The sequence below is a fragment of the Microtus oregoni genome, unplaced genomic scaffold, assembly GCF_018167655.1.
Source record: "Microtus oregoni isolate MIOR12 unplaced genomic scaffold, Mior012 000017F_ref0000208, whole genome shotgun sequence".
NCBI lineage: Eukaryota > Metazoa > Chordata > Mammalia > Rodentia > Cricetidae > Microtus > Microtus oregoni.
The window spans coordinates 5,176,791-5,203,792 of NW_024543076.1; the positions used below are offsets into that span (position 1 = coordinate 5,176,791).

The 27,002-nt window shown below is 50.8% G+C and overlaps 2 protein-coding genes across 6 annotated transcripts; one reads left to right on the forward strand and one right to left on the reverse strand.

Moving 5' to 3' along the window:
• Positions 1-7,683: 7,683 nt before the first annotated feature.
• Positions 7,684-16,342, forward strand: Tpm2 (tropomyosin 2). Of its 4 annotated transcripts, none has more exons than XM_041667699.1 (9): positions 7,684-7,921; positions 8,306-8,431; positions 11,607-11,740; positions 11,844-11,961; positions 12,077-12,147; positions 12,626-12,701; positions 12,886-12,948; positions 13,067-13,136; positions 15,168-15,488. In XM_041667699.1, exons 1-9 carry the CDS (start codon positions 7,808-7,810, stop codon positions 15,248-15,250), a joined length of 855 nt encoding a protein of 284 aa, XP_041523633.1. In that variant the 5' UTR covers positions 7,684-7,807; the 3' UTR covers positions 15,251-15,488. The 4 variants fall into 4 exon arrangements, with proteins under 4 accessions (XP_041523633.1, XP_041523630.1, XP_041523632.1 ...); XM_041667696.1 differs by lacking the exons at positions 12,626-12,701; positions 15,168-15,488 and adding exons at positions 12,288-12,363; positions 16,192-16,342 and having other exon boundaries at positions 7,685-7,921; XM_041667698.1 differs by lacking the exon at positions 15,168-15,488 and adding an exon at positions 16,192-16,342 and having other exon boundaries at positions 7,685-7,921.
• Positions 16,343-17,210: 868 nt separating this feature from the next.
• Ca9 (carbonic anhydrase 9) lies at positions 17,211-23,410 on the reverse strand. 2 transcript variants are annotated; one of them, XM_041667605.1, is made up of 11 exons: positions 23,039-23,410; positions 22,136-22,165; positions 21,740-21,910; positions 21,483-21,625; positions 21,308-21,400; positions 20,304-20,370; positions 18,908-19,065; positions 18,607-18,742; positions 18,446-18,472; positions 17,999-18,077; positions 17,211-17,903 (listed from the first exon to the last, which is right to left on the reverse strand). In XM_041667605.1, the coding sequence occupies exons 1-11, from the start codon at positions 23,355-23,357 to the stop codon at positions 17,822-17,824; spliced, it is 1,305 nt and encodes a 434-aa protein (XP_041523539.1). In that variant the 5' UTR covers positions 23,358-23,410; the 3' UTR covers positions 17,211-17,821. The 2 variants fall into 2 exon arrangements, with proteins under 2 accessions (XP_041523539.1, XP_041523537.1); XM_041667603.1 differs by having other exon boundaries at positions 17,211-17,888; positions 23,039-23,403.
• Positions 23,411-27,002: the final 3,592 nt, after the last annotated feature.

Here is a 27,002-nt window from a genome sequence, read left to right on the forward strand (position 1 = left end):
GCTGCAGCCTGTCTTTGTGAGGAGATGGAAGATCTTCCCCAGGGGCTCTGTGGGAGAGTAGGAGTGAGCTGTCACCCGACTTGATTGGTCCAAATGGGAGCAGAGAAGATTGGAGCCATCTGCCCATCAGACCCCTTTCTCCTGCCTGCACCCATCAGTCACCCTACGTGGGAAACTGTGCCTCCAAAACCATTCTCCCCATCTCACTGGCCAAGATCTCAGCTTCTAGTGCATCTATCTCTCTGCTCTCTAACTAAAAAATAAGAGTAAGGGACTGGAGAGATAGTGGTCAAGGAACACTTGCTGCCCTTGCAGAAGATATGGGTTCTGTTTCCAGCACCTGCATGGCAGCTCACAACTGGTGTAGTGCCAGCTTCTGACCTTGGGCTCCTTCCCGTAAGCTCAGGGAGGCACATGCACAAGTAAATAAAGAGTAAACTATAAATGCCCTCTCCTGGCCTCTAGGGGACACACACACAAATCCTTTTCTAAAAACGTATGTGTGGTTCTCAGGTTATTGTTGATTGCTTTGGAGGATTCCTGTCAAAAACAAGGGAACATCTTTGGAGGATTCCTGTCAAAAACAAGGGAACGTGATCCATATAGATGGGTAGAGCGACCCCTAGTGGCCAGGCAAAAGTTGGTTACTGATTACAGCCTGGCCTGTCCAGGTTCCCTGAAAGGAGTCAGTCAAGGAGGTATACACATACTGTCTTCTGCTTCCCTCATCATCCACCCCCTCTGCTCACAGCCTGACCGTGTTGTTATGTGTGATTTTTTTTTTTTTGCCAATCCTGCTGCCCAGCGTATTATTCAGTACTTCACATAGAAAGCAAACAGTGCTCATTTGGGGCTACTCTGGTACCCAGCATCACCAGCTTTCTCCCCATTACAGCAAGTTTAAAGCAGATGGGAATACTTTGTCCTTTCCAGGGCCACCCATCTGGGCCAGTGCCCACTTCCTACCATCACTCGGTCACCTGTGATTCATTCATTCAATATTTACTAAGCCATGCCTGTGCTAAGTGCTGGAAAATCAAGGTGATTATCGCTTCTCTGACGCACAGACTGCAGTGGGCCCTGCAGCCCTCAGATTCAATGTCACAGTGCTGTGACTCGAGGGCCTTGGAGATCAAGTCTCTTCCACAGCCTCCCACGCGAATAGTAATCTAGGCTGAGCTCCAGCTCTGAGCCCAGCACAGCTGCCTACTTCTGCTGCCACTTCCTTATGATGTCCTTAGGAACCACAGCCAGTCACGTACATCTCTATGGTGATAGCTTCCCAAGCTGCTCCAGCCGCCTCTGGCTGTTCAGATGGGGTCTCCCCCTCTGGAGATTCTCCAAGATCCTTTCAGCTATCCAGAAGTCAAAATTAGTTTCACAATGAGGCATTGGGAAAAAAAAAAAAACATTTTACAGCATCAACATTACACAAATAATACTGTTGAGTGAAACTGTCTCAGCACAGGTCAAGGCACTGGCCCCAAATTACACTGATAGTCACATACTCACTGTGAATTTGCATATAAGACACAAATGCAAATTTATAAGATTTTTGAGGGGAGGGTCAGGTTCTTACTATGTAGCTTGTAGCTTTCACTGGCCTAGAACTCAAAGAGCTCCACCTGCCTCTGCCTCCTGAGTGCTGGGATTACATCCTCCTTATTTAAGAAAGTTCTTAAGCCAGGCAGTGATGGCGCACTCTTTTAACCCCAGCACTCGGGAGGCAGAGGCAGGCAGATCTCTGAGTTCGAGGCAAGCCTGGTCTACAGAGCGAGTTCCAGGACAGGCTCCAAAGCTACAGAGAAACCTTGCTTGAAAAAAGGAATGTTCTTGAGTATCCTAATCTTAGACGTGTTGACATTTCCCTATAATTCCAATATGAAGGAGGTAGAGGCAGAAGAATCAAGAGTTCAAATAAATTGTACAAAATGGTTAATTTTATTGTCTTTCAGGTTTTTGGTATGTGTGCTTTTGGCTCACACACTCATGTATACATGACTATGTGCTTGTGAGGAGGCCAGGAAAAGACATTGGTGTCCACTATCACTTTCCATCCCGTCCTCCAGAGACTGCTCTGTTACTGAGCCCGGACTAGGCTGGTGGCTAGCAATCCCCAGCAACCCTGCCCCCAACCTCCCACAATGCTGGGGTTAAAGGCACATTATAGAAGGGCCACACCTAGATCTTTATGTGGGTGCTGGAATATGAACTTGAACCCTCATGCTGTCTCAGTAAGTTCTTCCACCTAGCCATCACTCCGTTCCCCTCTTTAAAAAGAAAGGCTCAGGGCTGGGGAGATATCTCAAGCATGAAGACCTGAATTTGGGATCCCAGCACCCTCATAAAAGCTGGGTGTGCCCAAGCACATATAACCAAGTACTGGGCGTCAGAGATAGGTGGGTACCAGGGCCTTAGTGGCCAATCAATCTAGCCTAAATGGCAAGCCCCATGTTCATTAAGTGATCCTGTCTCTAAAATAAAATAAATAATAAAAATAAGGTAGAGAACAATAGGAGAAAAATGCCTGACATCAGCCTCTGGCCTCCAAACCTGCATGCACAGACAAGCACGCGCACACACATACACACACACACACACACACATAAACAGGATCAGGACGTCGTGTAACCCAGACTGGCCTTGAATTTACCAAGGGTGACCTTGAACTCCTGATCCTCCACTCTCAAGTGCTGGGATTACAAATGTGTAGCACCACCACGTCCAGTTTACGCGATTCTGGAGATTGAACTCAAGGCCTCGTGCATGCTAGAGAAACAACTCTACTAAGAGCAATATCGTCAGCCCTGAGCTGTATGGGTTTTTTGGTGGTGGTGGTGGTGGTGGGTTTTTTTGTTTTTGTTTTTGTTTTTTTTTTGAGACAGGGTTTCTCTTTGTAGCTATAGAGTCTGTCCTGGAACTCGCTCTGTAGACCAGGCTGGCCTCAAACTCACAGAAATCCACCTGCCTCTGCCTCCCAAGTGTAGGATTAAAGACTTGAGCAGCCATTACCCGGCATTTTGTTTTGTTTTTAAAGAAGGGTCTCACTATGTAGCTCTGGCTGACCTGCAACTTGCTATGTAGACCAGGCTGGCGTTGAACTCACAGTTGCTGAAGATTTATTTTTTATTTTATGTGTGTGTGTGTGTGTTCACCCGTGCGTGGTGCACCTGAATGTATGTATGTGTACTACATGTGTGAAGTACCTGCATAAGCTTGAAGAGGGCACTATATCCTCTGGAACTGAAGTTACAGGCTATTGTGAGCTGCCATGGAATCCAAACCTGGGTCCTTTGCAAGAGCAGCAAGTGCTCTTAACTGTTGAGCCATCTGGAAGCCCCTGAATCTTAATTCTTAAGCAAAAACTTTTCTCTCTTCTCTGTTTGTGTTATTGTTGTTTATCATTGTTTGAGACGGGGTCTCATGTAGACCAGGCTGGTCCCAAATTCACTGTGTCCAAAACTGGCCTTGAATGCTCATCTTTCTGTCTGTACTTCCCAAGTGCTAGTATTATGACCCTGCTGGCTGTGCCTTTCAGGAATCCTTCTCATGAACGTGAAGCACACACGAAACTCTTCTGCATACAGCAGTGTGACGGCTCCCCTGAGGAAAGCAGGCTGCTGTTAAGTGTGAATCATTTGGCGTGATTGCGTGCGAGTGTGTGTGCAATACCATGTTTACTTGAAAAGTGACAGATAAACTCTCGTTCTTAAACTTGGATATATGGCAGGTCTGTTCTCAAAAAGAAAAGATGGGCCGGGCGGTGGTGGCGCACGCCTTTAATCCCAGGACTCGGGAGGAAGAGGCAGGCGGATCTCTGTGAGTTCGAGACCAGCCTGGTCTACAAGAGCTAGTTCCAGGACAGGCTCCAAAAACCACAGAGAAACCCTGTCTCAAAAAAAAAAAAAAAAAAAAAGAAACGATGGCTGTCACTTCAGAGAAAAATCTGACAGTATTTGTATAATTTGATACCAATTATACAGTTAAAATTTTAGTGAAAATTCTAATTTTGAATAACTTTTTTCTGACACAGTGACCTCACAGCTTCTCCAAATTTAAAACATAGTTGTAGGCTCTCTGATGAGATAAATCAAGATATTAAAGAATGTGATATTTTGATATAGTGCATTTATTGAGATGTGTCAACATTTGGGACCTCTGTGTGGCTCAGTGAATCAATATTTCCTAAATGACCAATGAATGACATAACAAAATTGTGTAAGTAAACAATTACCCAAAAGAAGGATAAGAAATTCAAGGTGGACATGGTGGCACACAGCTTTGATCCCAGGCAGAGGAAGGGTGAGAGTTCCAGCCCAGCCCAGTTTGCACAGCAAGTCAAGATTAGTCAGGTTGCATTGAGAGACTCGGTCTCAAAAAAAAAAAAAAAAAAGTTCAAGGTCATCCTCAGCAATTCGAGACCAGCCAGCCCTGGACTACATGAGACCCTGTCAACCCCTCCCAGAAAAAAATTAACAAGTATAATAATTGCCTTGCTTCACTAGTCTGAGGGAGGGGATATACTTTTTTATTCTAAATATTGTTTATATTAGCATGATGGTATATGACGGGGTGTGTGTGCGCGTGTGCGTGCCTGTGTGTTTTTGAGACAAGGTCTAACTGTAGTCCAGGTTGGCCTTGAACTGGGTATGTAGCAGAGGATGTCCTCCCACATCCCCTGAGAGCGGGGTTAGTGGGGTGAGCCAACCTGACTGGCTCATGCTGCGTCAGGGATTGAATCTAGGCTTCGTGCACGCCAGGCGAACACTGCCAGCTGAGCTACACCTCCAGCCTTAACTTTCGTGATTTTTAATGAATTTGTAATTAAATTTTTTTTTTTACATTTTCTGGGCTTGCATCCTTATACAGCAAGTGTTGAGTCTGAGAATACCTTCAACAAAAACTATTGGGGGATCTTCCATAATTTTTAAGTGCAAAAGGGGTTCTAACGGAAAAACCATTTGAGGAGTTCTGCACCAGGCCATTCGTTTCTCTAAATTCACACCATATTAGCCTGTGTTTGAGTGCCTAGAAGTGTCTACGTAAAAACCACACTGTCAAATGTTTATAAAGTACTGCTTAGTCTAAGCCTGGTACTGTTCAAGGCGCTGCGGGACTCAGAACTGAGAACAATAGTCCATGCTCTGGAGGACTCACAAGAGTTCAAACAGGTACAAGATTTGTAGCGTGGAAACCAGGCTGAGAATCAAGCTTACACTGGAAAACAAACACCTAATAGATGAAAGGGGCCAGAAGGGGAGGTGGCCAGGGAAGGACTTCCCAGAAGAGCTGACACTTGATCTGAGCCTTAAAGGCCACTAGCAATCAATTTAGAGAAGGGTGTTTTAGGGAGAGGGAACAGAATGCATACAATGTGGACACTGTTAAGAAGGTATGGCTCTTTCCAGCCCGGTCCATAGCTCCATATGCATGTAAGATGAAGCACCAGTCCAAGTACTGGGGTGGGGCTGGGAACTGAAGATGAGGTTAGCGAGGTAGGCAGGTGTGAGGGTCAGCAATGAAAGTCTAAGTCTGGGCAGAAAGGGAGTTCTTTACTTCCTCCAACCTTATCACCTGGGATTCTGGCCATCGTCTCAGTTGTTTACCCTGAGATGACGCTGGGCTGCAGGAGAAACCACAAGCTGAGGTTGCCAGACTCCCCGCCACTCCAAGAACAGACCATTCGAAGGAACTTCCTGGCATTCCAAGCACTGTAGATAGAAACACCTGCCAGCGCACAGTCACCAGGAAACCCTAGCCCAATGTCAGCCAATCAGGGGTCTTAAAACCTCAGAAACCCCTCACTCCCACCTTTACTACTATAAAACCCTATTCTAATTGAGCTCGGGGCTCTCTGGTTATTCCAATACAATGGACATGCGGATAGACCAAGTTTGCAAACTTGATTAAAATAAAGGTTCTTTGCTTTTACATATGGGACTCGGTCTACTTTGTTGCCTTTTGTGGGGACCCGGCGGATTTGGGCATAACACAGGGACCCAAACAAAGGGTAGTTAGACCATATTAAGAAATGTGAGTGGCCCTTTTCTTTTAAATGTTGAAGGCACAAAAGGAATAGGGAGGAGACACTGGAGTAGTTTTCTGTTCCACTAATTTAAAAAAAAAAAAGGCAGCAAAAGCCAGTGGGAATTAAAGGAAGAAACTAGAGAACCAGGAACTGGTCAAGAAAGCAAGCTCAGAGTCCATTTGGACTTCCAGGAGCGGTCGACTTCGTGTCAAGAAGACTCTCCAGGCTTCTGTGCATATGAAAAGTGAAAGACAAGGAGAGGGAGAAAGCAAAACCCTAGGGGTCTAGTATAGGCTTATTGGATGGAGGAGGAATCTTTGTCCTTCATAAAATTTAGGGAACACACAGCAGTGGGCTGGAGTCGACGCCAAGGTCAGACCTGTATGCTCTAGTTAGAGTCTGGTTAGCAGACGGCGAAGCAGAGGAGGATCCACCCGTACCCCTTTCACACCCGCCAGCCCTCTTTGTCCAAGATTCCCACGGTTGTCCTCATGTCGCCAACAAATCCCAGGCCTCTGACCCCTCTGCACCCGCTGGTCCAGGCGAGGCGCTGCCCACTCCCTCCCTGGGCGCCCTCCTCCCGGGCGCCGCTGCGCTCGCCCACTCTAGAGTGGAATGAGATCCCCTCCAAGGTCGCCCCAGCTCTGCCGAGGTTTGTAGAAGCCTCGGAGGAGGGGGACATCTCACTGCCCTCTCCCAACGCCTGGCGTTTCCCCTCGGCTCTCTGTGGCCCGGCTCCGCCCCTCTACAGGGAAACATTCCAAAAAAGGGCAGAAAAGAAAATTCGGAGTCAAGTTGGCCCATTGGGGAAGACCGCGGAGTCCGCTGGGAGAAGTGGGGAGGAGGGCGGGCGCCTGGGAAAAAGAGAGAGGCGAAAGAGGGGAGCAGACAGAACCCGAGGGGGCGGGAGCTCCGGGTCCCGAGTGGGGGTGGGGAGAGCGCCCTGGCCAGCCGGGCTGCAGCCTCGTGGAAAATATGCGGGGCACGTGGGGGGCGGGGCGGGAGGGAGCTGAGAACCTGGCTCTGGGCACTGAGACTGGGAGGGGACACTAGGTTAACAGATGCCAGGCCCGCCCTTGGGGACAGCAGGCCTCCTGCCTCAGTTTCCCCAATTATTCGAAGAGACTTCGCCACCACCTCCACGTCGTTAGCGCAAACCTGGAGTGTGGGACCCGGGGTAAACTGAGGCACTCGAGGCGTGCAGGAGATCCGCCTCCCAAGAGACATTTAATCTGGGGGGATTTACAGGAAACTTCTAAATTAAGGGCAGCGGCTGCTGCTAGCCTGAGGGAGGGCACGCGGTCCCTGCGCCCGGGCAGCTGCCGTGAGCTCACGCCCTGAAATAGCCCCGGTGGCCCCAGCCACAGCTGCCACTGGGCCCGGCTGTCACTCAGCGCTGAGCCCCCGGCCCAAGGGTCCTGTCCCCTCTGCTGACCAAGATTTTACAGCCCTCAAGTTTCCTTCCGACGGCTGGCCCGGGAAGAGGGGAGGCGGGGCCAGGAGCCAAGGGGGAGGACCGGAGGGGTGGGCGCAAAGAGCGGCCGCGCCCCGCGACCGGGCAGTGCTTCTGCCCCTACAAGGTTTGGGCCTTGGTGGGGGAGGGTCCTGGTCCCCGGCTCCGCCCGGTCCCTCCCCGCCTTTTAGGCGTCCGCGCTGCTGGGACATCCCAGTCCCTCTCGGTCCTCCTGACCTGTCCCCCAACGTGCATCCAGTGCTTGCAGACAGCCCAGTCTACCCAGTCTTCACAGCCCGCTTGTCGGCCCACCCGCAACTGCAGCCATGGACGCCATCAAGAAGAAGATGCAGATGCTGAAACTGGACAAGGAGAATGCCATCGACCGCGCGGAACAGGCCGAAGCTGACAAAAAGCAAGCTGAGGACCGATGCAAGCAGGTGGGGTCCCGTGTAACCTCCCCTTGTCTGCTCTCCAAGACCTTCCTTTCAATATGGGGGCTGGGTCTTCACAGGACCTTCCAGAGCTCAGCCCTAACTAAATCTTTTACCCCACTCCCAGGAGTCCCCAGTTCCCACTCCTGTCTTTACAAAGCAGCAGGGGGTCCTTGCCTCTCCTCCCAGGGCCTCCTAACTCTGCTAACTGTACTTACTGTCTCTCCTCACCCAACAATCTCCAAGTATCTCCTAGAAACACCCTCCCTTACACACACACACACACACACACACACACACACACACACACACATCCTTCTCAGACCACTGCCTTCCTTGCCCCTCAGGGCCTGACTCAGGCCTGGCTGATCAAGTCTCCCTCTTCTACAGCTGGAGGAAGAGCAGCAGGCCCTCCAGAAGAAGCTGAAGGGGACAGAGGATGAGGTGGAAAAGTATTCTGAGTCTGTGAAGGATGCTCAGGAGAAACTGGAGCAGGCCGAGAAGAAGGCCACCGACGTGAGTGTGGCTTTGGGGATGTCTAACAACACTAGGACACTGGCTAGGAGCCCCAGCCATGAGCGTGAAGGAAGAAAGGGACGTAGGTCTTTAGCACCAGAACAGACATGGTTTCCTCTCTGTAACGCCAGCTAGGAGCAGGTTTACACAAGTAACTCAAGACACTGGGTAAATCAAAACCACCTACTACATCCCCTCAGGACTCAGCCTTGTAATTCCCTTGGGTTCCAGCCCTTAGACTGTACAGTGATCGACTGGGTGAGTCACTGAGGGTGGGAGGTGAGAATTTACCATCCCCCCCGCCCTTATTCATCCTCCCTCTGAGCATGAAGAGGAGGAGACGGCAGCCACATTTGGGGTGTGTGAGGGTTGGGGTTGAATGTGGGGAGCTAGTGGGCAGGAGAGGGAGAGAGTTCCAGTGCTAAGGGGCTGCAGTTAGGAATTCCCCACCTGTGACCTCGCCCCAGCAGGGCTGCTGCCCTGGAGCCTCAGCTCAGGTTCCAATGGCTCCTCATTTACCCTCATTAAGCTGTCAACCTCAGGCCCAGGCCAGGCCGCCGAGGGATAGGGCCACAACTGCCAAGGCAGCCACTTTGGCAGGCTCCACTTACCCTGAGGTTTGCCTGCCCATCCCCAGCCAGACTTCTCTGCTTCCTGCTGCTCCCCACTCACGTCCTCAGGCAGGGTGATCACAGGACTGTAGGTGAGGCACTTCCACCATTCCCTGCCTCAGTTTCTGGTTTGGGATTTAAGATGAGTTTGTAAGTAGGCCTGAGGGGTGAGAAACACAAGCATGGTGTGAACACCCGAGATGGCACTGGGGTTGCTCTTTCTCTACCCCCCTCCCCCATAGCTGGGTTTCTTTGACCTCTAGTCTCCAGGTTGGGTTCTCCACCAGCGCTGGCACTTGGGAGGGAATTGACCAACAGCTGCTAACAAAGTTGACCCTGGGCATCTGGTACTCTATAAATAACCAAGGCTCAGTGCAGAAACCCAAGGAGCTTGGTGGGGGCCAGGGGGGACAGGGACAGTTGGGGAAGCAGGCAGCTCTGCCAGCATAAATAGGAAATGCAGCCCAATTTTATAGTGTTACTTTGAACACAGCGGTTAACTTACACAGTGCCTCAGTTTCTCTTCTCTGTTTGCCATTCAGCCAGTGGGGACTATTGTGGTGACTATTCTGTAGTGGGAGAAGAGCCAGCATCCACAGCTTAGGAGAACAGACATGACAGATCTCAGTCTTGGATGATGCCAGGACTTCTGAAGTTTGTCAGGGCCGTATTATACAGGCCCATAGGCAGTCACTGTTACCCTACCACCATCATCTCTCTAGAGTAACCCCCAGAGTCCCCCAGAGTCATTCTCTCCTGTGCTGTCTTCCAGTGTTTCCACATTGAGTCACTGGGCCCTGTGCCCACGATGGACTCTTGTTCTAGGTGGCCAAACTCCGGGTACTGAAGGCACCTGGAGGATAAGCCATAAGCCGCTTTCTATATATGGTGATGTTTCCCAGGGCCTCCCTCTGTGCCAGCCTCGCCCCTTGCCATGCTCTTGCCCTTCACCCCCTTCCCAGCTCTTGCCCTTCACCCCCCTTCCCCAGCTCTTCCCCCCTCACTCCCTCCTTCCCCAGCCCTTCCCCAGCCCTTCCCCAGCTCTTCCCCTTCACCCCCTTCCCAGCTCTTCCCCTCTCACTCCCCCCTTCCCCAGCTCTTCCCCTTCACCCCTTCCCAGCTCTTCCCCTCTCACTCCCCCCTTCCCCAGCTCTTCCCCTTCACCCCTTCCCAGCTCTTCCCCCCTCACTCCCTCCTTCCCCAGCTCTTCCCTTTCACCCCCCCTTCCCCAGCTCTTTCCCCTTCACTCCCCCCTTCTCCAGCTCTTCCCCTTCACTCCCTCCTTCCCCTCTCTAGTCTCATCCCTTCTTTTTGGTCTTAAATCTCAACAGGGGTCTCTGGTTTTGTCTTGGAGAATGAGACATGGCTATCTAACATGAAGGGAGGACTCTGAGCAGGCAATGTGTTTAGCATGTCACCTGCAGAGAATGTCCCCCTTTCCCATAGGCGGCTTAAAGTGGGGGAGGAGCTGGGGAGATGGTTCAGTGGTTAAGAGCTCTTGCTGTCCTTTCAGAAGACCTGGATTCAGTTCCTGGTGGTTCACAACCGTATGGGTACTAGGCACACATGCAGTGCGCATACGTATGGGCAAAACAATGATACATATAAAATAAAATCAATACTTTTTTTTTTTAAGGCACAAGAGTCCCAAGCCCCTGGGAGGTCTCAGTTCAGTGAATCTAGCATGGGGTCGAAAACCTGCTTAGTTTCATGAGCTTCCCGCCTGGTCCAGTGGGTTAACAGTGCATCCAAAGAAGCTGTGATTGTTAGTTCCAGTTTGTGAAGGAGGAAACTGAGGCTTAGAGAGGCCAAATGTGCTGCCCAAGGTCATATAACAAGTGTGGAATAGCTGAGCCGTGGCTCAAAGACGACAGACAGTCTGACTCCGAGCCAGTGCGCTTAAAAACCACACTGCTGTCGTCATCTTCCCTTATGGGCCGTCTTGCCCCGCCCCGCCTCTCTTTCTCAGGGTAGCCTGGGTTTTCATGGACCTTCTCCAAAACCTCTAAGGTTTTGCTTCCATATTCAGAGTCTGAGTCTCATCACTTGCATTCCCTCCTCCCGCCCCCCACTGTCACCTTGGCAGGGAGCCCCTTGCTGCTGCCACAGCTCCCTACAGGCCTGGCTTGCCTTTTTGGATTGCCTTGCTGAGAGTCTGCCTGGCAACTGGTGATATCACAGAACTTGATTCTGTGGTTGGCTGCTTTTTTAGCAGCGGCAAAGTCTAGTTGTACTGTTTCTTCCCAATTCCCTCTTACCTGAGCCAGGGTCTGCCCCAGACTTAGGTGTTAACTTTGAGAGCGGCCTCTCTCAAGGGGGTTACAGGAACTACCATGTATAGTGCCAGAAGAGGCAGCACCTCTGGAGAATGGAGCTTGGGAGGGGCGGGGATACAGGTTTTCACCTAAGTAGATTATTATTGTTCAAATGGGTGGGAGGGGGAGATACTGTGAGCACACAAAAACCAGAAAGCTAAGATTCAGAAGAACCGTGCTGTCCTTGGAGCTTAGCTGATGCTCATTAAGGCACACAAAGCCTTTTGACCTCTGCCCTCTGACCCACAGGCTGAAGCAGATGTGGCCTCCCTGAACCGCCGCATCCAGCTAGTAGAGGAGGAGTTGGATCGGGCGCAGGAGCGCCTGGCTACAGCCCTGCAAAAGCTGGAGGAGGCTGAGAAAGCGGCTGATGAGAGCGAGAGGTGGGGAAGGGGGCCCTGGAGGGAGGCAGGTCAGGGGCTACAGAGGGAGGGGCCTGCCTCTGCTGGGACTGACCCCACGTGAACTCCTCCCCCTGCTTCTCAGAGGAATGAAGGTCATTGAAAACCGGGCCATGAAGGATGAGGAAAAGATGGAGCTGCAGGAGATGCAGCTGAAGGAGGCCAAGCACATCGCCGAGGACTCGGACCGCAAATACGAGGAGGTGCCGGCCTTGCCCCGCTTTGCTTTCACCCGCAGTCCCCAAAGTCCCCCCCCCCCCCCCCCCCCCCCCCCTGTCAGTCGCCACTGACCTACTTCTCCCTCCCACTTTCCCTCAGGTGGCCAGGAAGCTGGTGATCCTGGAAGGAGAGCTGGAGCGCTCAGAAGAGAGGGCTGAGGTGGCCGAGAGGTAAGGATGCCCTGGGGGCCGGAAGGGGGACAGTAAACAGCTAAGGGCTCGGCGCTGTGTGCAGAGTGGTCAGGCAGTTCCCCGGGCCAGAGGCCACAGGGACAGGCCTTGTCCTCTGATCTATGCCTGCTGCCCCCCAGCCGAGCCAGGCAGCTGGAGGAGGAGCTTCGAACCATGGACCAGGCCCTCAAGTCGCTGATAGCCTCTGAGGAGGAGGTAGTAACCTCTCTGGGCCTTTCTAGGCAATGGCACCTTTTTCTCACCTCGGCTCAGCATCTCAGGCTTCCGTCTCTCTCTTGCAGTAGGGATTGGGGGTGGGGGCAGGGATAGGGCTTCCAAACTCAGCCTGCTGTCACTCTCACCACTTGGCTCTTCTCTTTTCTCCTCCACCCCTCCCCCACTGTGCCACCCCTCCACCCCCCACCCCTGTCTCACCTCACTGTGCCTTCACGCTCCATCCTGCCACACACCCCTGCAGTAAATGTGGGGACCTAGAGGAAGAGCTGAAAATTGTTACCAACAACTTGAAATCCCTGGAAGCCCAAGCGGACAAGGTAGAAGGGGCAGAGGGGCAGTGAGGACTGGGTCTTGGGGTCATGCGGGGCGGAGAAGAGGGCTTAGGTAGGGAGGGCTAGGTGCTTAATGAAGGTCAGCAGAAGCCCGCGGGGTTCATGGGGAGCTCCAGGGTTCAGGGGTGTAGGAAGCAGTTCACTGACGGCATGTGTGTGTCTCTTAAAGTATTCCACCAAAGAGGACAAGTATGAAGAGGAGATCAAACTTCTGGAGGAGAAGCTGAAGGAGGTGAGATTGCCCCTGGTGGTACGCTGAGGGTTTGAGACAAGAAAGAGGGGTGGCTGCTGGGAGACTCTCTGGGAAGGCCTCTTTCTTGACCATGTCTCCAATCACGTCTTTATTGCAGGCTGAGACCCGAGCAGAGTTTGCTGAAAGGTCTGTGGCAAAGTTGGAGAAGACCATCGATGACCTTGAAGGTAAAAAGGATATCCCTCCGCACCCATCCCCCCTCAGCCTGCCCCTTATCTCATCGTATTTTTTTTTTTTTTTTTGGTTTTTCGAGACAGGGTTTCTCTGTGGTTTTGGAGCCTGTCCTGGAACTAGCTCTTGTAGACCAGGCTGGTCTCGAACTCACAGAGATCCGCCTACCTCTGCCTCCCGAGTGCTGGGATTAAAGGCGTGCGCCACCACGGCCCGGCCATCTCATCGTATTTTTAAACGAGTGGGATTACCCAGGGCTCTGCAGGCTCCAAGGAATCATGACAGGCCACTCCAGTGCTTTTCTGGGTTTAGAATGAATGATTATCTGAAAAGTTAAGAACAGATTGATGGGGCTATAGAGCTGGCTCAATGGTTAAGAGCACTGGCTGCTCTTCCAGAGGACCCAGGCTTGAGTCCCAGCACCTACATGGTGGCTTACAAGCTTCTGTATCTCCAGGTCCAGGGGACCTGACACCCTCTTAAGAAAACATGTTCCTGGGCTTGGAAGAGTGGCTCAGTGGGTAAAGCACATCCCACAAATGTGAGAACATGAATTCTGAAACCCAGAATGCATGTAAAAGCTAGACATAGTAGCCGGTGTCTGCAGTCCCAACACTCTTACCCTATAGGAGAGGAAATGAGGGTGGAGACAGGAGGATGGCTAGAAGCTCAACTGACCTGGCATGCGAAGTGATGATAAGACTTGGTCTCAAACAGGATAGAAGTTAAGGACCAACGTCAGAGTTGACCTCTGACCTCCACACAAACACCATAGCACACACACACATCACTATATAGTCACACAGTTTTCAAAATTGGATTTCCGAGGGCTGGAGTGGTAGGTCATATGGGAGGTGACGAGAAAGAGAGAAGAAAGAAACACAAACAAGGAACATATAGACCCTACTCCAAATGATTGTTTTCCCTGGACAAGATCTTATTCTGTAGACCAGGCTGGCCTCAAAACTGTGGCAATCCCCTGGAATCTGACTCCACAATGCTGGGATTACAGGCTTGGGCCACCAGCTCCTTCATGCTGATCTGCCGGTCTTGCATAACACTAGTGTAGCAAATGCTACCGCTAAGGACAATGCAATGGTCTTATTGCAGAGATGCCCCACCCCTTGTGCTGGGGGTGGAACCCACAGCCTTGTATGTTTTAGACCTGAGCTCTACCACAGACCTGTCTGCAGCCATAAGACTTCTTCACTGAATACAGAGATATTTGTTGTTGTTGTTGTTTTTAATTTGGTGCTGGGGATTGAACCTAGGGCTTCATACATGCTAGGCAAGTTCTTTGCCTCTGAGCTATATCCCCAACCACTATTGGATCAAATGTCAGGATTTACACAACACTGTTAATGGAAGATGCTACTTTGAGCTAGCCTTAGCAAAACCAGAAATCCAGGTATCTGCTGATCTGTGGTTATTGCTATTATCAACAAAGGTCGCCTTTCTCTTTTATTCTGATAACCTTTTACTTCCATTAATCCCCATGTCTCCTGTGTCCAGTCTTCTCAGGCAAGCAGGATTTTATTTCCAACTTTACGACTTTAGACTTTTCTGGCCAGCACCCTTCCTTTGCTTGCATGGCTGCCTGCTCAGAGCACTGCCCACAGGTTCCTGGGAGATGCTGCAGCGGGAGAGAAAAGTTGGGGTGCAGAGGACAAAGAGAAGCCAGGGGAGAGAAAGGGGAAGAGGAAGCCCTGACTGCCATCTGGCCTGTCCTCTGGCCTCTCTCTTCCATTCATCTCTCTGATTCTATTTTCCATTTCATAACCTTCTCTTCCTCCTTTCCTCTTCCCCTCCTTCATCTCCTCCCCCGTGCTCCTTTCCCCATCTTCCATCCTCCTCCTCCTCTCCTTTTCCTCTTCCCTTCCTCCCCGTGTTTCCTTCCCCCTCCCCTCCTTCATCTCCTCCCCCTCCCATGCTCCCTCCTCTCCTCCTCCCCTCTTCCATCTCCTCCTCCCCTCCTCCATCTCCTCCCCCGTGCTCCCTCCTCTCCTCCTCCTCTTGGGACTCCCCAGATGAGGTCTATGCACAGAAGATGAAGTACAAGGCCATCAGCGAGGAGCTGGACAACGCGCTCAATGACATCACCTCCCTCTGAGTCCATACCACTGTGGCCGTTGCAGGCCCCCTTCTTCTCAACTCTCTTTCCACTCTCTTTGAGGGGGCGGGGGCAGCCAAGAGGAGCACAAATTGGCGACATTGCATAGCCAGGCCGAGGACAGCTGAGGGAGCACGCCTGTTACTTCTGTCACCTGCTCTGACACTGGCTTCCCCCTGTTGTCTATCCACCATCCACTGACCTCCCTCCTCCTCTACTTAATAAACTCTGAACTCGGTCTCCATGCTGTTTTCCTGCCCTCCAGTGAGTCCTCCAACATCACTGTCAAAGCACTGTTTACTCCTGAGACCTTGGCTTTTACCAATGCCCTCGGTCTTGTGACACTCAGCCCCCCCCTCCCCCCCCCGCACAGAACACTGGCCCACACAGATCCTTCTGCATGGCACTCCCAGCCTGTCACTTCCTGATAATCCATGCTTGTGATATAAGTGGGTCCATCGAGCACAGCCTCCCTTCCCCTCTGCAGCCCATCGCTGACCTTGGAGCACTTAACTGGGATTCTAGAATCTGATGGAATGGCTGGAAGGGAGATGGGGTAGTGAGGCACTGGGGAGGGGCCCGAAGGTCAGAAAAGTTGGAAAAGTAATGGATCTCAGCGAGAAGGGCTTTCACAGCAACCACAGGTCTGTTTTCTATCCCAATTCTGTCTGTCTGGCCCTCCCTTTCCTGACTGAACCTTTGTCTTCCCTTCTGTTTTCGATTTTCCTGAACCTTCTAAAGGAAGGCCACCTGTTTACCTCCCCAGGCCACTGATGCCACCCCAGCCTTTTGTGTCCAGTCAGTCTCCCCATTTGCCCCAGGTCCACAAAGTGTCTCCTAACGTGTTTCTGTACGCATTGCCATCCCTGTCCTTGGTTCCCTCCCTCACGTTCCTGCTTCCTGTTTCCCCTCCCCCACCTCACCTGTTGCTTCCATCACAGAGACTTTGGCTAGTGCCAAGGAAGAGAACGTGGAGATTCACCAGACCTTGGACCAGACCCTTCTGGAACTCAACAACATGTAAGGGCTGGCCCTGCTGTCTACCAGACTATATAGTTCCCTCCTCAGGCCAATAAAATGATGTTCCTGGCATGCCAAGGCCTTTTTTTGGTTGGCAGTAGTGCTGGGAGGGGCCCTGAATGGGCAGGGCCTGGCTCCCAACCCTGCAGTGGGATCCCCTTTGTAATGGGAGTTCTGAGGTGTGGATCCGGGACTCGGCAAACAACCCTGTGTAGCGGTTCCCTAGCAGGTAGGAAACTGTCCTGGCCTCTAGTCCTCACAGGGTAGAGCCGCCATCCATGGCCCAGCTCTGCTTCAACAGTCACTGGGCCAGACATTCTAGAGGCAAAAATTCAAAAAGGGGCAGATATTCCAACAGGGCAAATGCCCAAAAGGCTCACTCTGTGTGACTAAGCCAACCATCTGACTCAAACTGCTCTGTGTTCTTGCCCCAACAAGGTCCATATTCTAATCCTGAAAAATGCCACATTAGCCAGAAAGAGACACTGTGTGAGCAAAGAGCTGGAAATGGAGGAGGTTGTTTTGGGTTTAGGGGTCGGGCCCAGTATCATCCCAAAGTCCTCAGGGGGTTAAGCCATGCATGACGGTGCAGGTCCTGTAGTCTTGATCCAGTCTAAGCTACCATGGAACTGCCTAGAAGGGAAAAGAGGGGCTGGGAATAGGTGAAAGGCGGTAATGAAGACGGAACAATGGAAGCAAGGAGTCGGAGTAGTGAAGGGAAGGGGCCGTGATCAAGGAAAGCAGGCAGATTCTAAAATCTGAAAGTGGGCGTGTTCTACTTGAGAAAGCCAGGAAGAAGATAGCCCACTCACACCTGGGCTAACGCATAAAGTTCTTGGACAACCCTGTCTCGGGGACTATAAGTGTTACCTTGTGGGAGTTGTTTCTTCCCCCAGCAGTCATGAAAAATTAATAGAACATCCTTTTGATTCAAGGACAAAGGCAACTTATACGTGTTTTATTAGAAATATTTATTTTAAAAATAATCGGGATGAGCCAGGCATGATGGTGCATGCCTGTAATCCCAGCATTCAAGGGGCTGAGACAGGAGGATGGAGCCTTCAAGGGAAGGGGCTAGAAGCTTAGTCAGTGGTAGAACACTTGGCTAGTCAGAACAAGAGACTGGGTTCAAACTCCATTACCCACACACTCAGTTCAAGGCCAGCCTGGCCTCCACAGTAAGATCAGAGGGTGTGTTGCTTAGTAGTAGGGCATTTGACTGCATAGTAAGAGCAAGAGTTGCCAGGCAGTGCTGGTGCATGCCTTTAATTCCAGCACTCGGGAGGCAGAGGCATTCAGATCTTTGTTTGAGGCCAGCCTGGTCTACAGAGCTAGTTCCAAGACAGGGCTACAGAGAAACCCTCTCTCAAAAAACAAAACAAACAAAGCAAGAATTGAGTCCAGGCTTGGCTTTTCACTATAAGATCCCATTACAGTACTTTACGGAAAAGAAGAAAAGTTAAAAAGATGAGAAAGGTTCTTTAGTGGTTAAAAGGAATTGTATAATGGACAGGACAAGGTTTCCAGAATCCTCTAGCTGGCTTCTCCTTATTAGGCTCCAGTCTCTGCCATTTCTGCTGGGCTGTAGCTAGCTCCATCTTTGGTCTCACTTCTGTTCCTATAGAACAGGGAACTAGAATCAGAAAGCCAGCCCTGAATGAGTTCATTGGCAGTCCTGGAATTCTGGGTTCTACAGAAGAGGCTGTGCCAAGGGAGGACCATAGATACCTGTTCTGCCTCAGCTGGATGAGGAAGGCCACGCTGGTGACAGCAAAGAGAATGCCAAACACCAAGGCTAGGATGTCACCTAGGGGAAAGGAGGGGCTGCCTCAGAAAGTGGGGTTCCCTCCAAGTTGGCTTCCTATACTCCTAACCCTTTGCCCGAGTGAGTGTTCAGGGAGCCCCCAGGGCTTCAGTCTCCAGAGCAGGCCAGCCTGAGGTTGGAGGTGGATAGCAGAAGGGTAAGAAAAGCACCGGTTTCTCTCCAGCAGCTAGGTGAAAGGGGTGTTGGGGGAGGGAGGGGCATCGCAGGAGAGTTCTGGGGCCTCATTCTGATAAACTAAACCAGTGGTACAGATCTATCTACCTGACCTAGCATTGGCTTAGGGCCATTCATTCTGCAGAAAAGTACTAGCTTCTGGACTGAATGACATTAAAGGGTGTTCCCCAACTCACCAGCAGCAAGGCAGGAATTCGTGTGGACTGAAGAGAAAAAGGAGACATTAGAGCCGGACCCATGAGTACCTGTGACAGGGCTGTAGCACTAATGAAGACAGGAAGAGGAGGGACCCGCGGCTAGGGGACCTGGCGACATGGGCCATCAGACAACTGTGCACCTGGCTCAGGTCTGCTGTCCACTTCGGCAGGGAAAGAAGCCTCAATCATTCGCCCATTCAAAAGTTGTGTGGCTCGGAAATTCCGTTGTAGCCGAGAATCACGAGGTCCCCACAGGGAAACAGAGAGAGTATGGAGCTGGGAGAGGGAGGGTTGATAGATAGTACGAGACAAAAAGGAGCAAGGGGTTCCCAGCCCTCTGTCTCCGTTCACGACGCGGCCCCTTGACTGGCCCTTATCTCCTCCTACATTCCCATTTTCCAACGCCCCCCCCCTGTGTCAATGCCGCACCCCCACTCTTACCTGCTTGGCACTCAGCTTCACTGTCTGGTTGAACACAGTCCAGATGACCCCCTGGCTGCAGGGAGGTGTGGTTAGAGACCCTTCATATCGGTAGTAGCGGCTGAGGTCCGAGGGCAGCAATGCGGAGACATCCAGACCTGGGATCTTGATCTGTGTGCCTGTGGAGAGGGTCTGTGTTGAGGTCTCACCTAGATCCTGTGGTCCTGGAAGCTCCAGGCACAAGCCCAGGTTCGCTGCTTCTCACTATGTGTGGTTGATCCAAAAGGAGGTGAAGGGCTTTGGGCAATTAGAGGAGGCCTTGTGAGGCTGAGCCATTTCTCTAGTCCCAAGAAAAGAGCTCATGAGCCCTCCTTCGAGGCCTTCAGTCTTCTGAGTACACGTCCATATCATTCAGGACTGCTGACTCAACTCAGATTGGAATAAAAGAAGAAAGTGGAGCTGGGACGTAGGTCACTGGTGGAGATCCTGTATTCTATCTAGTGAGCACACAACACGTAGAATAACTTATAAAAACATTTAATATTTGTAACTATAAAAGATGGACACAAATGCGGCCGGTGCTGGCACACACCTTTATTCCCAGCACTTGTGAGGCAGAGACAAGCTGATCTCTGTGAGTTTAAGTCCAGCCTAGTCTACAGAGTGAGTTCCAGGACAGCCAGAGCTCCACAATGAAACCCTATCTTGAAAAACAAAACAAAACAACAAAACAAAAAGACACAAAGCTCTGTGTGTTTTAGATTATCAAAAACCTAAGAGTCTAGTAAATTGAGATTTAAAATAATTCAGTCCCTGAGAAGGGAGCTAACTTTTCAGCTAAAGTGGGTTTTCAGTGCCGAACGTAGGGCATCACACATACCCTAGCCTTTCGGAGACATGGTCTCCTGTAACCTGGGCTGGCTTCTGACTGGGTGTGTAGCCAGCCTCCCAAGCACTGGATTGTCAGTATGCTCTGCCGTACCCTGCTCTCAAACATTTACAAACATAAAATGTTTGATGTTCATAAATGGTAGACAGTTCTCAAAGTCAGTTTAGCTTTCCACACTCAATCCTATGTTTTAAACGTTAAACATTTTTCCTCCTTACTTTACTTATTGTTGTGTTTGTTTTTGAGACGGTCTCACTATATACCCCTGGCTGGCCTGGAACTCATTATGTAGACCAGGTTGGCCTTGAACTAAAGGCACATGCCACCATGCCCAGCCTCAACTTGGCTTTTTTGTCTAATTGTATTTCCTGTTTGGTTTTGATTTCTAATTGCGGACAGTAGTTTCCCTGTTCCCATTCGTCTCTCAGCAGTTTTGCCATCGGTACCAATCTCAGAGCCAGTTCACCCTCAACTCCTTCCTCATCTCCATCCTCAGATGGGCAGCTCCTGAGGGAGCCACAAACTGACCTTCCTCTGCAATTTCTCCCAAGTGCGACAGCAGCTGTTCATAGGCACCGTTCTCTTCTGGGCTCTCCTGCAGGGGATTGACCACAATTAGAGGCCTGAACATGGGGTAGGGTTCCTGTAGTCTTTCCCCATTCCTCACCTCTGAGGATGCTGGGAAAATATAAAAATCTGATTATTCAAATGCTGTTACTCTTGCTTTGCAAATGAATTAGCTTGGTGTCCTGGAATTCAATGGCAAACTGAAGGAGGCCCCTCAGGGATCCGGGCCCTGCTCACTTTCATAGTGTCCCTTGTTATTATTGCCACACACACTCCATGGTCTCCGAAGAAAACCATAATAGGTTTTGTATTTGTGTTGCCTCTGTATTCGCTTTAATGATTCATGAGTTTGACTCGGAGTGGAATCCTACATGCTATATCTGAGGCACTTGTCTGGCTTGATGCTGTGAACTTCACACTAGTGAAGCTTACAGGCAGGGCATCTCCTCACTTCCTGGCTTCCTCCTACCATGACAAGTGCGTTCTTGATCGTCAAGGGTACACAGAGGTCAGTGAATACTCCATTTCATGACGGGGACCTGATGGCTCACAGAAGTAGCTGAGAAATGCCTCCTCCCCGGGCCATTTGTTGTATGTGGCGTTCCCTGAAATGGTCCATACTGTCTTTGCTCTGTGCAACAGCCCTCCTTGATTCCCACCGGCGAAGGATTTAAGTTTCACCTCCTCTGTGACCACTGTTTTTTTTAGAGTTCTCCCTTTATGACTGTCAAGTTAGCCTTTGCCCTGTGGGCTCCTTAAAGAAAACCTCCTTGAAAAAAAAAAAAAAAAAAAAAAAAAAAAAAAAGAAAACCTCCTTGGACCCTGCTTCCTGGTTCCCTGCCGCTTCTGAATGAAGAAAGGCGTGAATGGAGCAGAGAGCTAATTGACCAGCTCGAGAATGCCGGAATGGAGTCCCTGCTAACAAGGTGCACCGAACCCATGGGATAGAGTGTCAAGTGTGGTACCTGCAGAAAGGCAGCCAAAACTGCCAGGCCCCCAGGGCGACCCAAGGCTTCATGAAGCTCGGAGAAAGCCGTACTGAGGTGAACCACGTGGATCTAGAGAGGATTTAAGGGTCAGAATGAGCCCAGCTCTCCGATCACATCCTCTTTGTTCCTCTCGGGACAGCCCGATGCCCACCTCAGCAGGGAAACGGTGGCCATTCACAGTGTGCTCTGAGCCCGGGTGATCTGAAGTTCCCCAGTGTAAGTGCAACTGCAGAGCCCGGTATTCCTGCCCAGGTGCCAGGGCCATCTTCAGCCCAGGTGGCAGAGTCAGCTGTACTGCGTGGGGAGTGCAAGGGAGCGATGTCTACCCACTCGTGAGCGCCAGCAGGACCCCCCCAAGCACAGCTGAATTGCCACTCCCCTCCGTAGATCCCACCCCAGACACCTCACCCGTGTGGCCATTATTCTGCAGGCTCAGTTCCGGGAGAGGTTGGAGCTCGTAGCCCAGTAATTCCAGGGGTTGCAGGGCGCGGCAGAACGAGGTGAGCTCTGGGCGGATATCTATAGGGGACTGAAATCGGCCGGCACAGGCTGGGGACACCTGGGGCCAGAGTAGGGTGCCTGGGATGAGAGAAAAGGGTGCACGAAGTCTGATGATTAGGACAAGAACCGTTAGGATAAGCAAGGGGGTGGAGTCAGGAAGCTTAGAGGCGGGAGTGGGGTGGGGGTGGGGTCAGAGACGTGGGTCCAGACTAGAGCTAGTATTGGAGGTGGCGGGAGGGGGTAGGGGTAGATCAATAGGGTTGGACTCCCAGATTAGGTGTGTGTCGGAGGTGGGTGTCTTACCTCTATAGCTCCAAAGACCGTGGCCACCCCCTGCATAAATCAGAAGAACTAATAAGCTCACTCTTACAGTCCAGTCATTTCTCAGTGCCCATAATGAAAGAGATTCCCTCCGGCTCTGGTGGGGCCTCACTTACAAGAGTGTGCAGGTAATGAATGAAGCAGGCTAGGTGCAAAGCACGGTGGCCTGCCACCAACTGTGACTTGGCCTCTGGGGAGTGACCATCAGACCAGCCAATGCTAGGGTCTGCAGAGCAGCTCCAGTTAGCAGATCCAAGCCAGCAGGTCGTCCTTTTCCCTTTACTCGGCTCACCTTCCTCTTTTTCCTGTCTGTCTCCAGCTTTCCCAAAGTCCCTAACTTAGAGCCAAGTGTGGTGGTGCACACCGGAAATCCTAGAACTCAGCGGTAGAGACAGGTAGACGGCAGAAAATAGTTCAAGACCAACCCGATCTATACGATAAGACCCCGCCTCATTCCTTACCTCCCTCCACCCCCAAAAAAGCAAATCAAAGTTCCTCCGCCTGTTGTTTGTTCTTCCTGCACTGAAAATTGTGACAGTTGTATACTCTCTGTAGGTCCTCTGGGACCCCCCCTTCTCTTCTCTTCTCTTCTCTCCTCTCCTCTCCTCTCCTCTCCTCTCCTCTCCTCTCCTTTCCTTTCTGCTCCTCGTCTTACTCTTTTTTCTCTCTCTGCATTTTCCCCCTCTCTGTCCATTCCTCAGTTCTAGATCCTCTTCAACTTCTTCCCTTCTTCTTTGCCATCTCTCCCAATTATTCTCCCCTTTAGGAAGAAGGGCTGCCTATTAGAGCTCAGTGTCCTTCCCGCATGCTTTGCTAGGGTTGGGGTGTAGGGAGGGGAAGCCTAAAACTACCTGAGCCTCAGTTTGGAAGCTGATGACCACTTACCTTTTCCATCCTCGTGGGAGCCATGACTGTCCTCAGGAGACTCAACAGTAGGTAGATCCTCTAACTTCGGGGAATCCTCCTTTTCAGCTTCAGCATTAACTTCAGGTGGAGCCTCTCTAGGTGCATCCTCTTCACTGGGCAGATCCTCCACGCCCAGATCATCCTCCCCAGATGAACTTTCTCCCAAGGAGGGCTCCCCCTGCAATACGGACAGGCCCTGGGGATGAGTAGACACTAGGGGCAGCAGAAACAGCAGCAGCAGCACAGTAGGGGCTGGGATCAACAAAGAGGGCCAGGATCTGGGGCCCAAGGAAGCCATGCGACTGACTGGGGTGTCCCAGGACACGGTGTGCAGTGTACGGGCTGTACGTGCATCGGAAATAGGAGCTGGGTTGGGGGAGGAGCAAGCCTTGAGGGGAGCAGGCTGACTCACGGAATGCCCTTTTGCAGAGATGGAGCCAAAGTCCCACAGGTCTGCCTGGCCCTGTGCCCCCCTCCCCGATATCAAAGCCTGGACACAGGTCAGGTAAGAGGTAGGGTTGGGGCGAGAGGCAGGTGTGTTCACAGGCAGAAGGTTATCGGGATCACCAGCTCAGCTTGGAGCCCAAGGCACCACCTGGCACTGTATAGGTTCTCCGTGGCACCACCCAGCTCCTGCCTGCCAGCCTCTGCTAGGCCTGGCTTGCTTCCCAGCCTCGGGAGGGAAGGGGAAAAAAGGGGAGCTGGGGCCCTGGTGTAGTCGGGCTGAGGACACAAGAAACCTGTGTCTAAATCCTGCCACAGTCAGGTCTTGGGTAGAGGGGGAAGGTAAAGACACAGCCTAGGGCTGAGCAGGTAGCAGGGCCCATGGGTAAGTAGGAGGCAAATTTGAGCATGAATGTTTGAGACACTGATGGCTCCCCCATTGCCTGCCAAAGTATGACCATTTTCTTTTTCCAACTTCCAGGTCTGCAAAACCTCACCCAAGAAACCATTCTGTTTTGTCTCTTACTTTCCCCCTAATGTTCCAGTTAGATTATACTCCCCCCCCCCCTGCCCCCACTCACCCCCGCTCTGCCACTACCATTCTCAATTTTCAGTGCTGGAGACTAAATCCAGGGACATAGGTGCCAAGCAAGTACTCTGCCACTGAGCTACACTCTCAATCATTTTTTTTCCTCCAAACTTTTTACTGCCTTTTAAAATCTAAGTCTCGGTGCCTAGAATGCCACTCGTGTTTGCATTCTGTATTTATTTAATACCTATGGCATGCTAGGCAGTGGACTAGGGACAGGGAAATCAAAATGAAGAGTCCCTGCCTGAGGTGTTCTCACTCCAGTGAGTGAGGACGAATATTATAATTCTGCCTAAGAAAGTATGGAAGTGGGCAAAATACGAGCCCACCTTTGAAGAAGAGGTAGGAGCTCCACGGGAAGGTGGATGGAAGGAGAATCGTATTCTAGGTAAAGAAGAGGCATGGGATAGTTTGAGTAGAGGCTGGCCAGATGGCTCAGTGGGTACCAAGTCTGATGATCTGAGTTGGACCCCCAGAATTGACATGGTGGAAGAAGAGACCCATCTCTTCCAAGTTGTCCCCCATGTGGGCCATGGCACACGCACATATGCAAATACACATGTAATAAGTAAAGAGATGTAAAAAGAAATTATTTGCAGAGCGTGGCCGAGTCCAGTTTTCTTATTAGGCCATGTTGAAGACTGCTATGAGCATGGATTGGGCAGAGAGACTGGGTGTAAAGAATTGGGACCGCGTGAGAATGGATGCGGGGCTCCAATCTGTCCATTTAATGAGCATTTACCGAGCCTCTTCCAGTCCTTTTTCCCAGGTACGCAGCATAGGATAGAGGACAGCTGTTAGGTCTGCAGCTCATTCTCAGAGGATCCCCATGGCCTCAACAAATCACAAAAATAAGGTCATTTCATGTCCATATCGAGGATTGTTCAGTGAACATTCAGCAGGGCGGTTGTATAGGTGAATTGAATGTATCGAATTAGTTTTAATTCTACAGCATACAGCCATATCCCATGACTCCAGGGATTCTGCTATCCCAGCTTCTTTTTGAGAACCTTCTAGATGATTCCTGATCTAAAGGGTAATGCCTGGTTTAGAAGGGTCCAAGAGGCCTGCCTCATCTGAGGAACCCAATCAAGTTTGACTTTGGTTATTAATGTTTGTAAACCACCATGGTGCTAAATGTTTTCATTATCTTTCTTTTCTAAATACCTTCTGTTCTAACTCAGATGCCAGGCAACTTCTCCAGGAAGCTTTTCTTTCCGTTTTGTTTTTTCGAGACAGGGTTTCTCTTGTGTAACAGCCCTGTCTGTCCTGGAACTCGCTCTGTAGACAAAGCTGTTGTGGAACTCACAGAGATACTCCTGCCTCTGCCTCCTGAGTGCTGGGATTAAAGGCATTCACCACCATGCTTTGAATTTTTATTTTAAAGTGTGTGAATGTGTGTGTGTGTGAGAGAGAGAGGGGGGGGAGAGGGAGGGAGCTCAGTTACCCACAGAAGTCAGAAGTGTGGGGTTCCTATGTGCGTGTGAGGGGCTTGTGTGTATTTGGATGTGGAGGCAGAGGGCAACTTTATGGGATCAGTTCTCTTCTACCTTTATGTGGATGCCAGAGGCCTAACTCAGATCGTCAGTGGCTATAGGAGCAGAGAGGACCATACTCTAAACTGGAACTTGGGGGCTGCATGGATACTTTCTTCCAACACGGATCTCAGCTTTTGTTCATTTTCCTTTTCTCTATGTAGTCTGAGCATCTCAGTCTGTCAGGATCTTTGGCTACTTCCGGAAGCTCCCTGACCCCACATTTCCAGGTGCATCTCTGCTCCATTTGTAGGCTTCCTCCAGCATGTCAGGCTTGGAAGGCAAGTGGCTTTATCTGCCGAACCATCTTGCTAACCTAAAAAAACCTTTTTTGTTTGTTTGTTTTGAGATACAGTTTCTCTGTGTGTAGCCCTGGTTATCCTGGAACTCGCTCTGTAGACCAGGCTGGCCTCAAACTCACAGCAATCCACCTGTCTCTGCCTCCTGAGTGCTGGGATTAAAGGCATGTGCCACCACCACCCAGCTACCTTTCTTTACCAACCCCCCACCTCCAATCTGGAGAGTTCAATGGTACCTCTGAACTACCACCTCACTGCACTTGACCCCAGTAATAATCTTGCTCACAATTTAATCATATTATGATGATATATGACATTTTATCTGTTCTACTATACGTTGTGTTCCTTGAGACCATGAGGGCAGGGTTCAAAATTTGAGTCAATTTTTATTCAACAGCTATCATCAAGCGTTTTCTCATTGTAGAACACCTTACCAGGTCCTTGTATCTTAGGGGCTCATTGTCAATGATTTGTGTGTGCCAGACCATAACACCCCCCCCCCCCAAAAAAAAACCTTGTGTGAGTGGATGTGGATGCAGTTCAGTGACAGAGTGCTTGCCTCATGCACAAGGCCCTGCTGGCCTTTCTGAAGCCAAATCCAGCACCATCCATGACATTTGACCCATCATGTACCATGGAGAGTCGGCTATTTTCAGAACCTTGTTTGGACTCTGGCATGTGGAAGGATCATGGTAATATCTAAATTGGAGGGGCTTGCTGAAGGCAGACTGTGGTAATAACTAGACTAGTCTGGGAGAGAGAGGCCATGGGAACAGAGAGGACCATACTGTACACTGGAGCTTGGGGGATGCATGGATCCCTTTCTCTAACACCGAGCTCAGCTTTTACTCATTTTCCTTCCAACAGCACCGTGATGCCTCCTCTCCTCCTCTCCTTTGTAGGGCTTTGTGCTCATGTTTCCGAGCACGGATCTGCAGCATTTGCTAACTTTCCGGATGTCTTCTACAGTTCCATGCCCTTCTATCTCTCCATGCGGCTGTTTCCTTGCTGTGGGTGGAGATGTGGACTCTGATCCTGGATCACACCTTTATAACTCAGGAATCTGCCAAACCCTG

Coding starts and splice junctions, on each gene's coding strand:
- Ca9 (XM_041667605.1), bottom strand. CDS start 23,357: ATGGCTTCCTTGGGCCCCAGATCCTGGCCCTCTTTGTTGATCCCAGCC. Junction 19,066..20,303: donor GGGAGAAATTGCAGAGGAAG/GTCAGTTTGTGG, acceptor CCCTCTCCACAG/GCACACAGATCAAGATCCCA. Junction 18,473..18,606: donor GGACAGCAGACCTGAGCCAG/GTGCACAGTTGT, acceptor TTTTCTCTTCAG/TCCACACGAATTCCTGCCTT.
- Tpm2 (XM_041667699.1), top strand. CDS start 7,808: ATGGACGCCATCAAGAAGAAGATGCAGATGCTGAAACTGGACAAGGAG. Junction 7,922..8,305: donor CTGAGGACCGATGCAAGCAG/GTGGGGTCCCGT, acceptor CCTCTTCTACAG/CTGGAGGAAGAGCAGCAGGC. Junction 12,949..13,066: donor TGGAGGAGAAGCTGAAGGAG/GTGAGATTGCCC, acceptor TCTTTATTGCAG/GCTGAGACCCGAGCAGAGTT.